This window comes from Myotis davidii, unplaced genomic scaffold (genome assembly GCF_000327345.1).
Source record: "Myotis davidii unplaced genomic scaffold, ASM32734v1 scaffold333, whole genome shotgun sequence".
NCBI classification, from domain to species: Eukaryota; Metazoa; Chordata; class Mammalia; order Chiroptera; family Vespertilionidae; genus Myotis; species Myotis davidii.
In genome coordinates this window covers 1,053-13,265 of record NW_006285266.1, presented here as the reverse complement: position 1 = coordinate 13,265, position 12,213 = coordinate 1,053, and the positions used below count along the sequence as shown (strand labels likewise).

Below are 12,213 nucleotides of genomic sequence, written 5' to 3'. Positions count from 1 at the left end.
CGCTGTCTGTCTCTCTCTGTCCTGGTCTCTCTCTGTCTCTTTCTGTGTCCCTGTCTCTCTCTGTCCCTGTCTCTCTCTGTCCCTATCTCTGTCCCTGTCTGTCTCTGTCTCTCTGTTTCTGTCTCTCTCTCTGTCCCTGTCTCTCTCTGTCCCTGTCTCTCTCTGTCTCTGTCCCTCTCTGTCTCTGACTTTGGTGCAGTGTCCCTGGGTGTGGGCTGTGGGCCCTGCCATAAGCCTTATGGTTCATGCCTGTCTGGGCCTGGAGCCCACAGGGAGGTCTTCTGGGGTCCCAGGGCTGTGCCCATGCTCTAGCCCCTGCTGTGGGGCCCAACACAGGGGAAGCAGGGAGGAGGGATGCGTGGGGTGTAGGACCCGGCAGCGGGCAATGCCACCCAGGCCTGGCAGTGTCATGGCCACAGGCTCGGGGGCTGCAGGCTGAAGAGTCCAGTGGCCAGTTAGACGCCCAAGAACCTGGCCAAGTGGTGATGGAACAATAGGTGTGGTGGCTCCTTGGCTGAGCTCACAGGCCTGGCTGACCCTTTTCTTCCTTCCTTCCGTCCTTCCTTCCTTCCTTCCTTCCTTCCCTCCTTCTTTCTTTCTCTTTCCTTCTCTCTCTCTCTCTCTTTCTTTTTCTTAAATATATTTTTATTGATTTTTAGACAGAGAGGAAAGGAGAGAAATAGAGAGAAACAGCAATGATGAGAGAGGATCCTGACTGATCGGCTGTTTCCTGCACGCCCCCCACTGGGGATCAAGCCTGCATCCCGGGCCTGTGCCCTGACCGGGAATAGAATGGCGACCTCTTGGTTCCTGGGTCAACCTCTGAGCCACACCAGCCGGGCCTGGCTGACGTTTACTGATCTAGGCTGGCCTTGGCCTCTGTAAGGCCCGGTCGTGGCCCCACAATCACCAGATGGTGATGAGGAGACTGCTCCTTCCAGAAGGTTCCCAGGTGACATGTGAGGAAGGAATGAAAGGAATGGGGCCATTCTGACCCTTTAGGACATGATGGCCAATGCCAGTGGGCCTGGTGTCGGGACACCCTGGAGTCTCCCTGGCCAGCTGGTCCATCCACATCCGGGCGCCATTCAGGCTGACCCTGGCAGTCCCTGGATGACCCTGGTTGACCCTGGTCTCTCTGAGGCCTGACCCTGGTTTACCTGGCTGATGTAGGCTGACATTGGTTGGTCTGGGTGAGCCCGGCTGACCCTGTTCTGTGGGAGCTGTTGTGGGTGGGGGCATTCTGCAGGCCATGGGGACCTCTTGCTCTAGGCTCCGGCCCATTGCCCGGGCCCAGCCACCTGGCCAGCTCTCGGTTTGGGGCGAGACCTCAGCACTGCAGGCTCTGGCTGGGACACCTGGCCGGCGGGCTCACAATGACTCAGCTGCCTGAGGGGTAATTTTGGAAGTTTCAGCAGGTGATGCGGCACCGGAACCTTGAGAACAAGAAAAACAAGAGAACACAAACACCAGTGCCTCCCCATCCTGCCCACCCCGCGTAACCTCTGTGCCCGGAGACCCTCATGGACAGGGTCTGGCTCAGGCCTCCTGGGCCTGGCAACCACACAACCCTTGGAAACCTGGAGAGGACTAAGCCAGGTGGTGGGTCATCCCTTCATCCTCCATCCAGTGCCCAGACCAAGAGGCTGAAAGGTCCTCTGAGAGCCTCCCCGTCCTCCATGTGGGTCACTTCCTGTTGAGAGTCAGTGCTTGGGACCCAGGGCATGGTGGCCGGAATCAAGATCTGATATAAAGTGACGCAAGATGACAATAGGGAGTCAGAGGCAGAGCAGGTGGAAATAAGACTGAACCTGGCCGAGTGATGAGGACCAGGGTCCAGTGACCAGTACCAGGGCCCAGTGACTTATCAGTGCACAGTGAACATGATCAGGGCTCAGTGACCATGATCAGGGTCCAGTGAACATGATCAGGGCTCAGTGACCAGGATCAGGGCCCAGTGACCATGATCATGGCCCAGTGACTGCCCAGTGCCCAGTGACCATGATCATGGCCCAGTGACTGACCAGGGCCCAGTGAACATGATCAGGGCTCAGTGACCATGATCAGGGCTCAGCGACAATGATCAGGGCCCAGTGACCATGATCAGGGTCCAGTGACTGCTCAGTACCCAGTGAACATGATCAGGGCCCAGTGACTGATCAGGGCCCAGTGACTACCAGGGCCCAGTGACTGATCAGGATCCAGTGACTGATCAGGGCCCAGTGACTGACCAGTACCAGGACCCAGACTGATCAGGGCCCAGTGACTGATCAGGGCCCAGTAACCAGGATCAGGGCTCAGTGACTGATCAGGAACAAGACTAATCAGAGCCCAGTGACTAATCAGGACCAGATCACCAGGATCAGGGCTCAGTGACTGATCAGGGCCCAGTGACCATGACCAGGGCCCAGTGACTGATCAGGGCACAGTGACTGATCTGGGCCCAGTGACCATGACCAGGGCCCAGTGACTGATCAGGGCCCAGTGACCATGACCAGGGCCCAGTGACTGATCAGGGCACAGTGGCTGATCAGGGCCCAGTCACCAGGATCAGGGCCCAGTGACTGATCAAGGACCAGATTGATCAGGGCCCAGTGACTGATCAGGGCCCAGTGACTGATCAGGGCCCAGTGACTGATCAGGACCCAGTCACCAGGATCAGGGCTCAGCGACTGATCAGGGCCCGGTGATCAGGACCAGGGCCCAGTGACTGACCACGGCCCAGTGACTGATCAGGGCCCAGAGACCATGACCAGGACTCAGTGACTGATCAGGGCCCAGTGACCAATACCAGGGCCCAGTGATTGACCAGGGCTCAGTGACTGAGCAGGGCCCAGTGACCAATACCAGGGCCCAGTGATTGATCAGGTCTCAGTGACTGATCAGGGCCCAGTCACCAGGATCAGGGCCCAGTGAATGATCAGGGCCCAGTGACCAGGACCAGGGCCCAGTGACTGATTAGGACCCAGTGACTGATCAGGGTCCAGTGACTGATCAAGGCCTAGTTACTGATTAGGGCCCAGTGACTAATCAGGGCCCCTGTGATCAGGACCAGGGCCCAGTGACAAGCACCAGGGCTCAGTGACCATGATCAGGGCCCAGTGACTGATCAGGACCCAGTCACCATGATCAGGGCCCAATGACTGACCAGGGTCCAGTGGCCATAATCAGGGCCCAATGACTAATTAGGGCACATGACCAAGATTAGGGCACAGTGACAAGCACCAGGGCCCAGTGACTGATCAGGACCCAGTCACCAGGATCAGGGCTAAGCGACTGATCAGGGCCCAGTGACCAGGACAAGGATCCAGTGACTGATCAGGACCCAGTGACCAGTACCAGGGCCCAGTGACTGATCAGGGCCCAGTGACTGATCAGGACCCAGTAACCAGGCTCAGGGCCCAGTGACTTATCAGGGCCAGTGACCAGTACCAGGGCCCAGTGACCATGACCAGGGTCCAGTGACTGATCAGGACCCAGTGACCAGTACCAGGACCCAGTGACTGATCAGGGCCCAGTGACTGATCAGGACCAGTAACCAGGATCAGGGCTCAGTGACTGATCAGGGCCCAGTAACCAGGGTCAGGGCCCAGGAACTGATCAGGGCCCAGTGACTGGTCAGGGCCCAGTGATTGATCAGGGCTCAGAGACTGATCAGGACCCAGTGACTGATCAGGGCCCAGTGACTGATCAGGACTCAGTAACCAGGATCAGGGCTCAGTGACTGATCAGGGCCCAGTGAGTGACCAGGGCCCAGTGACTGATCAGGGCCCAGTGAACATGATCAGGGCCCAGTGACCATGAACAGGGCCCAGTGACTGATTAGGGCCTAGTGACTAATCAGGGCCCAGTGACTGAACAGGGCCCAGTGACCACGACCAGGGCCAGTGACTGATCAGGGCCCAGTGACTGATCAGGGCCCAGTGAAGATCAGGGCCCAGTGAAGATCAGGGCTCAGTGACTGATCAGGCACAGTCACCAGTACCAGGGCCCAGTGACTAATCAGGGCCCAGTCATCAGGATCAGGGCCCAGTGACTGATCAGGGACAAGACTAATCAGGACCCAGTGACCATGACCAGGGCCCAGTGACTGATCAGGGCTCAGTGACCATGACCAGGGCTCTGACCATGACCAGGGCCCAGTGACTGACCAGGGCCCAGTGACTGATCAGGGCACAGTGACTGATCAGGGCCCAGTCACCAGGATCAGGGCTAAGCGACTGATCAGGGCCAGTGACCAGGACAAGGGCCCAGTGACTGATCAGGGCCCAGTGACCATGACCAGGGCCCAGTGACTGATCAGGGCCCAGTGACTGATCAGGACTCAGTAACCAGGATCAGGGCTCAGTGACTGATCAGGGCCCAGTGACCAGGACCAGGGCCCAATGACTGATCAGGGCCCAGTGACTGATCAGAGCCCAGTCACCAGGATCAGGGCTAAGTGACTGATCAAGGCCCAGTGACCAGGACCAGGGCCCAGTGACTGATCAGGATCCAGTGACTGATCAAGGCCCAGTGACTGATCAGGGCCTAGTGACTGATCAGGATCCAGAGACTGATCACGGCCCAGTGACCAGGACCAGGGCCCAGTGACTGATCAGGGCCCAGTGATTGATCAGGGCTCAGTGACTGATCAGGGCCCAGTCCCCAGGACCAGGGCCCATTGAGTGATCAGGGCCCAAAAGCTGATCAGGGCCCAGTCACCAGGTCAGGGCCCAGTGAGTGATCAGGGCCCAGTGACTGATCAGGGCCCAGTGATCAGGACCAGGGCCCAGTGCTCAGGCCCAGGGCACAGTGATCGGGACCAGTGAGCCAGGCCCACTTCCTGTGAGGATCTTGTTTATACTTCCCTTGGTGAGACCTGCTTTTGCTCACACCTATGCGATATGCAGGACCTGTTCGTGTGGCCTTGGCAGGGGGCCCTGTCTCTATGTTCACTGTGAACCTGCCTTGGGGCATGAGGTTGGTTCCCTTCTCCCCGAAGCCTCCCCTGGCCCCTGCCCCCTCCCCTCATTCAGAGACAGAGAACCACTGTGTTTGTCACAAGTTTATTGTACCAGGAAGGCCCGTGTGGGGATGGGCGGGTGCTTCCAATCTGGGCTTGGCTCTGGTGTCCGCTTGGGCTCTGAGAGGCTCTTCCATGCTCCGTCCTGCAAACACAGGAGGGTCAGGGCCTGGGGTTGCTCCTGCGGGAGCAGGGTCCTTGCCAATGCCCCACCCTCAGCCCCTGCAGCAAATGCACCAGGTGGGAAGCAGATTCCCTGACCCTGTAGGGGGGACATCTGTGCTCTGGACTCTGGTCTGCACATGTCCTCGATGTCTGTGAGGAACGACTCCCTCAGATTCCAACCCCCCTGTGGCATCTGCTTCCCTGCTAGCCAGGTGCCCCATGCCCCATTAGCCCACCACGCTGTCTCCTCGCCCCCACCTGCGCCTGGCTGGCTTCTGCTTAGAATGGGGGGCCCTCCCTGCTGCTGGGCGGGCCCCGGACGCTTGTCACGGTCAGTGCTGTGCTGTAGAAGATGCTGAGCAGGAAGAGGGTGAGCAGGGTGACCGTGGTGGGCCACAGGCTGGCTCCCGGGGCGTCCTCCTCCAGGTCCTCCTGTGGCACGTCTATCATCACCCAGGGAAGCAGCTCCTGGCAACCTGCAAGACACCGAGCACCTGCGAAGCATGTGCCTGCGTGGGTGTGGGTTGGGCCACCACCCTCCCCTCCCTGGGGTCGGGGCCAGCAGTGTGGTTCCTTATCTCACAGGCGAGGCTGCCTTAGAGAGGATGAGGTGGCAGGTCCCTGGAGAAGGGACTGGGGCCACTGTGGCTCTGGAGACGCCCACAGGGCCTCTGTCTGGGAGGGTCTCGGGCCGCCTTAGGGAGAGAGAGCTGGCAGGGCAGGAGGGTGGGCACCGTCTTTGCTGCTCTAAGGAGAGCTCAAGCCCAAGGCCTATCTGTGTCCTCACCACGCTCCTGCTCTTGGGATGAGCCGGCCTGGGCCCTGAAGGGGCCGAAGAGGATGGACGAGGCCACTTTCTAGCTGCCCCACTTTGAGACGTGGATCTGGAGCTGTGGTTCATATGCTGAGGGCTGGATGGATGTGACCAGGGCCCTCTGTCACCCTCCCAGGTAATGTAGCTGACGAGCTACAAGGAGCATGAAGGAGGGCCCAGTGAAGGCCAGGCAGCCCTGCTGGCTTCAGGATCCTAGGGCACAGACTGCCATGCTAAATGGAATTTGGACCTGCTTGTCACATGCTGATACATCCAATTATTCATCCATTCGACCATCCATCCATCCATCTATCTACCCACTCAACCACCTATCATCCATCCATCCACCCATCCATCCATTTACTCCCCCACTGATCACCCATCCACTCATCCATCCATCTATCATCCATCATCATCATCCATCTATTCTCCATCCATCCTCCATCTATTCTCCATCCATCCTCCATCCACCATTCATCATCCATCCATCCTCCATCCATTCATCATACATTCATCCATCATCCATCACCCATCCATCCATCATCCATCCATATATCCATCCATCCTCCATCCATCGTATGTCCTATGGTCCGTCCACCTATCTGCCCTCTGTCCATCTGCTGGCCCAGCCCCTCATCTATTGCTTTCTCCTCCTTTCCTGGTCGCCTTAGGAAGCTCCTCCTTAGGCAGGTCCTGGGTCCCTGGTGGCTGGGGCACCTTCACTATGGCAGCATTTCCCCAGTCAACACCTTGCTCTCCCTACTGCCCTTTGGTGATGGGACCCTTGAGAGGGGAGCAGTGGGCAGGGTTGTTAGGAGCTCTCACCCCACCTTGGCCCTGGGAACAGAGGTAGCCCTAAGGCCAGGTCTCCTGGGGAGGCCCAGAAGGTGTCTAAGACAAGAACAGGGCCTCGCTACCCCCTTTTGGGGCCCTGGGGCCCAGTGTCCCAGGTGGTCATGGGACTGCCCTTTCCATTCTGTTTCCCCTGCACTCCCCTTGCCAGAGGCCCCACCCAGAAGCTGAGGGGGGTCCTGGTGGGAGCTATCTCTCTGCCCGCCCCACACCTGCCCCTGCCCTGTGGTTGGGGCCAGGAGGGACCTGGGACAATAGGCTGGGTCTGGGAAAAACCCACTGGGGGCTTGGATGGGGACTCCCCTTGCCTTCCCGAAGCTGGACCTAGGCCATGAACTTCCTGCACCTGCAAGGCTCAGTGTGTGTGTGTGTTTGTGTGTGTGTGCATGCTCACCCATGTGAGTGTGAGCACGTGGAGAACATATGTGTGCACCCATGTGAGTGTGAGCACAAGGTGTTTGAGTGTGAACTCATGTGAGTATGAGCACAGGGAGTTTGTGCGTGCACCCACGTGAGTGTGAGCACATGGAGAACATGTGTGTGTATCCATGTGAGTGTGAGCACATGGAGGACAACGTGGAGAACATATGTGTGCACCCATGTGAGTGTGAGCACAAGGTGTTTGAGTGTGAACTCATGTGAGTATGAGCACAGGGAGTTTGTGCGTGCACCCATGTGAGTGTGAGCACATGGAGAACATGTGTGTGCACCCATGTGAGTGTAGGCACAGGGAGTTTGTGTGTGCACCCACATGAGTGTGAGCACATGGGGAACATGTGTGCAGTCCCCTTTCTTTGTGAGTCAGTGGGCTGACCTGCATCTCTGTGTGGTGCCTATCGGGGGTGAGGGGCCCTGGAATCCAGCCCTCCTTCATGCCATTCCTCTCACGCCCTGGCCCCAGCAGGTGGCGCAGACCCTGCCCTGGCTGCCCCGTTCCCTTGTGCCCCTTTCCCTCCCGCTAAGCCTTACGGCGGCTTCTGAGACAAGCGGGACCATCCATGGTGTCCATGACCTCAGGGCCCACTGAGCCGTGTCTGCCTCCCACGGCTCTGCCAGCCTCAGGCTTCACTCCAGCTTGGCCTCAATCACTGTGCACCACGCACTCACACTCACACTCACGTGCTCATATTCGGGCGCTCACATTCACGCACTCACACACACACAAGCGCACGGGTGTGAGGGCACCTCGAGGTGCCCTGCAGAGAGGATCAAATCAGGCGCTGGAGGGATGGTGGCTGCTTTGGGCGAGCACGGAGTTTATTCAAGGGTGGGGTGGGTGGGCAGGCGGCTCAGTAGCAGATGCCGTCCACCTCTGACAAGACCACTGACACGTTGACGTGGGTGGGTTTACCCGCCAGGCGGTTGATGGTCTTCTGCGTGAAGCTCAGGGGCAGGGCCTCGTGGCCCACCATGCAGGAGTAGCTGTCCCCGTTCTTCCACTCCTCGGTGTCCACGCGCAGTACGCTGGTCGTGGCGAATGTGGTGCTGCCCTGGCCGGCCTCGGGCAGGGGGCTCCATGTCTGGTACTTCTCTCGGGGCAGCTCCTCGTTTTCGTGCAGCCACCGGACCAGCACATCGCCGGGGTAGAAGCCCCGCACCACGCACGTCAGTGTCACCAGCTCATTGAGGGCCAGCTCCTCTGCGGGCGGCGGCAGCAGGTGGACCTGGGGTGGGGAGGTGTTCCCTGGGGGACAGAGGAGCCAGTCAGGGGTGTGGGCAGGGTGGAGAGAGCCCCTCTGCCCGCTGGGTGCCCTGTGCCCAGTTTTCCTCTGTAGAATGTGAGTGGGGCGCCAAGGGTTGGGGCAGGCAGGCTTAGGCATGTGCCTGGCCCACTGTGGGGTGCTGGGATGCCCCTGGGGTGGGGCCTGGCTCACCTGAGGCTCTAGCGATGACCAGGGGGCGGGACAGGCAGGCTTAGGTGTGCGCCTGGCCCACTGTGGGGTGCTGGGGTGCCCCAGGGGCGAGACCCGGCCCACCTGAGGCTCTGGCGATGGTGGCGGTGAGCTGGCTCTTGGCCTCGGGGTGGGTGGCGGTGCAGGTGAACCTCTGCCCGCGGTTCCACGGCTCGGCGCAGCCTGGCAGGACACTGGACACGCTGTAGCAGCCGCAGGCATCACGCTGCGGGGCCTCCTGGATGGCATCCTTCCCACCCGTGGGGTTCCAGGTGAAGCTAGCACCCTGGGGCTTTCTCAGGCCACTCAGCGTGCATGTGAGGTTGGCACTGGAGCCCAGGAGCAGGTCCTCGATGGCTGGCGGGCTCAGGGTCAGGCGGGGCTGGCAGTTCGAGCATGTGGGTGTCTTAACTGAGAGGGAGACAGAGCCCTCAGTGCCCCTGGGCCCACATCCGCTTTCCGTCCTCCTGCTCCAGCCCCTCCCTCACCCTCTCCCAGCTCTGCGGGGGCTCCACCTGAGCCCACTGCTGTCTGAGAGGAGCCCTGGTGGGTGTGGTGGTGCCCCCACCCCGCCCTGGCCCAACCTCTGACCTTTGCAGGGCACGTCCTTGGTCAGGCTGGCGCTGGTGTGGTGCTGCACGTGGCACCTCTGGGTCGCGCCCTCTGGGCACTGGTTGGCTGGCAGGGTCAGCTGGCTGACCATGGTGTACAGGCCCCGGGAGGTGGGCGCAGGGAGAAAGTTCTGGATGGAGGTGCCTGGCCCGCTGCTGCCCCAGGTCACGTTCATGGGTGCCGATGGGAAGAAGTCCTGGACCAGGCAGCCAATGACCACGTGACCAGCTGAGTCGGTGCTCCTGAGGCTCAGTGGGAAGAGTGTGGGGCTGCTGGGGCTCACTGCAACAGAGGACATGCTGTGAGACCCCTGACAGCCCCACGCGGATGAGACGATGCCCACCGCCCCTCTGCCCTGGGCAAACAGGCACAGAGAGGGTGAGTAACTGCCCGAAGGTCACTCAGCCCAAAGGCCAGGCACAGGGGTCGGGACTCGCTGCTGAGTCCAGCTACATTGTTTCTGGACACGCTGCTCCGGGCTCCAGCACGTGGACCGGGACTTGCTCCTTACACAGGCCACATGCGAATGGAGCCACGTCATCCACACGGCTCTCACCCACCCTGGCCCGTCTGTGGGCACCACTGGGGCCTCAGCTCCCTCTGTGCAGTGGGCATGGCTATGTCTCTCCCAGAGTTTTGGGGTCATGAAAGGTGGGCCCAGAGGAGGACACAGGTGAGCACCGAGGGGTCTGGCCCTGCAGCTGGCTTGTCCCATGGGCCAGCCTTGCTGTGCTGGAGGGCACACGCAGAGGAGAGAGGCTTGGGCTTCCGTGGGCCACTCAGAATTCCCTGGTCAGAGTCCAGTCTAACCAGCCCCCTCTGCAAACCACCGCAGCCCCCAGCAAGCAGAGGCCCACCCCAGGGCCTACGAAGCTCAGGAGATTAGGGACTCAACCAAACCAGCCCTGTGAGGTGTCCCACCCAGACAGGCTGGGCACACAGGACACCACTGGTCTGTTTCTGATTGTCTCAGGGACAGGGTGGGAGAAGAGAGGACACAGGGACCTCTGATTGCATGGCCCTCATGTGCCCTTGGAAACACAGGGGGCAGTCCTGGTAGGGAACTGGCTCTGGAGGGGATCCATACTGAACCCACGTCTTCCCATTTGCCAACTGGTAGCCGGCACAGCTTAGTCCCTCTCAACCCCACTCAGCCCAGTTCACTCAGGCCAGCTCAGCCCAGCTCAGCCCCGCTCAGCTCAGCTCAGCTCAGCTCAGCCCCGCTCAGCCCAGCTCAGCCCAGCTCAGCTCAGCTCAGCCCACTCAGCCAAATCCAGCCCAGCTCAGCCCAGCTTCGCTCAGCCCAGTTCACACAGCTCAGCTCAGTTCAGCTCAGCTCAGCCCAGCTCAGCCCAGTTCACTCAGCCCAGCTCAGCCCCGCTCAGCTCAGCTCAGCTCAGCTCAGCCCAGCTCAGCCCCAGCTCAGCCTAGTTCACTCAGCCCAGCTCAGCCCCGCTCAGCTCAGCTCAGCTCAGCTCAGCCCAGCTCAGCCCCAGCTCAGCCTAGTTCACTCAGCCCAGCTCAGCCCCGCTCAGCTCAGCTCAGCTCAGCTCAGCCCAGCTCAGCCCCAGCTCAGCCTAGTTCACTCAGCCCAGCTCAGCCCCGCTCAGCTCAGCTCAGCTCAGCTCAGCCCAGCTCAGCCCCAGCTCAGCCTAGTTCACTCAGCCCAGCTCAGCCCCGCTCAGCTCAGCTCAGCTCAGCTCAGCCCAGCTCAGCCCCAGCTCAGCCTAGTTCACTCAGCCCAGCTCAGCCCCGCTCAGCTCAGCTCAGCTCAGCTCAGCCCAGCTCAGCCCCAGCTCAGCCTAGTTCACTCAGCCCAGCTCAGCCCCGCTCAGCTCAGCTCAGCTCAGCTCAGCCCAGCTCAGCCCCAGCTCAGCCTAGTTCACTCAGCCCAGCTCAGCCCCGCTCAGCTCAGCTCAGCTCAGCTCAGCCCAGCTCAGCCCCAGCTCAGCCTAGTTCACTCAGCCCAGCTCAGCCCCGCTCAGCTCAGCTCAGCTCAGCTCAGCCCAGCTCAGCCCCAGCTCAGCCTAGTTCACTCAGCCCAGCTCAGCCCCGCTCAGCTCAGCTCAGCTCAGCTCAGCCCAGCTCAGCCCCAGCTCAGCCTAGTTCACTCAGCCCAGCTCAGCCCCGCTCAGCTCAGCTCAGCTCAGCTCAGCCCAGCTCAGCCCCAGCTCAGCCTAGTTCACTCAGCCCAGCTCAGCCCCGCTCAGCTCAGCTCAGCTCAGCTCAGCCCAGCTCAGCCCCAGCTCAGCCTAGTTCACTCAGCCCAGCTCAGCCCCGCTCAGCTCAGCTCAGCTCAGCTCAGCCCAGCTCAGCCCCAGCTCAGCCTAGTTCACTCAGCCCAGCTCAGCCCCGCTCAGCTCAGCTCAGCTCAGCTCAGCCCAGCTCAGCCCCAGCTCAGCCTAGTTCACTCAGCCCAGCTCAGCCCCGCTCAGCTCAGCTCAGCTCAGCTCAGCCCAGCTCAGCCCAGCTCAGCCCAATCCAGCCCAGCTCAGCCTAGCTCAGCCCAGCTCAGCTTAGCCCAGCCCAGCCCAGCCCAGTTCACTCAGCCCAGCTCAGCTCAGCCCAGCTCTGCCCAGTTCACTCAGCCCAGCTCAGCTCAGCTCAGCCCAACTCAGTCCAGCTCAGCCCAGTTCACTCAGCCCAGCGCAGTTCAGCTCAGCCCAGCTCAGTCCAGCTCAGCCCAGTTCACTCAGCCCAGCCCAGCTCAGCTCAGCTCAGCCCAGCTCAGTCCAGCTCAGCCCAGTTCACTCAGCCCAGCGCAGTTCAGCTCAGCCCAGCTCAGTCCAGCTCAGCCCAGTTCACTCAGCCCAGCCCAGTTCAGCTCAGCTCCGCCCAGCTCAGTCCAGCTCAGCCCAGCTCACTCCACCCAG

At 60.8% G+C, this 12,213-nt stretch overlaps 1 gene segment (V, D, J or C); it reads right to left on the bottom strand.

Annotated features, from left to right (window-relative positions):
* Nucleotides 1-8,075: 8,075 nt before the first annotated feature.
* On the bottom strand, nucleotides 8,076-9,673 carry LOC102770342. The segment is given in 3 exon segments: nucleotides 8,076-8,520; nucleotides 8,813-9,139; nucleotides 9,320-9,673. Coding segments are annotated over 3 exon segments (1,041 nt in total).
* Between the last annotated feature and the right edge of the window lie 2,540 nt (nucleotides 9,674-12,213).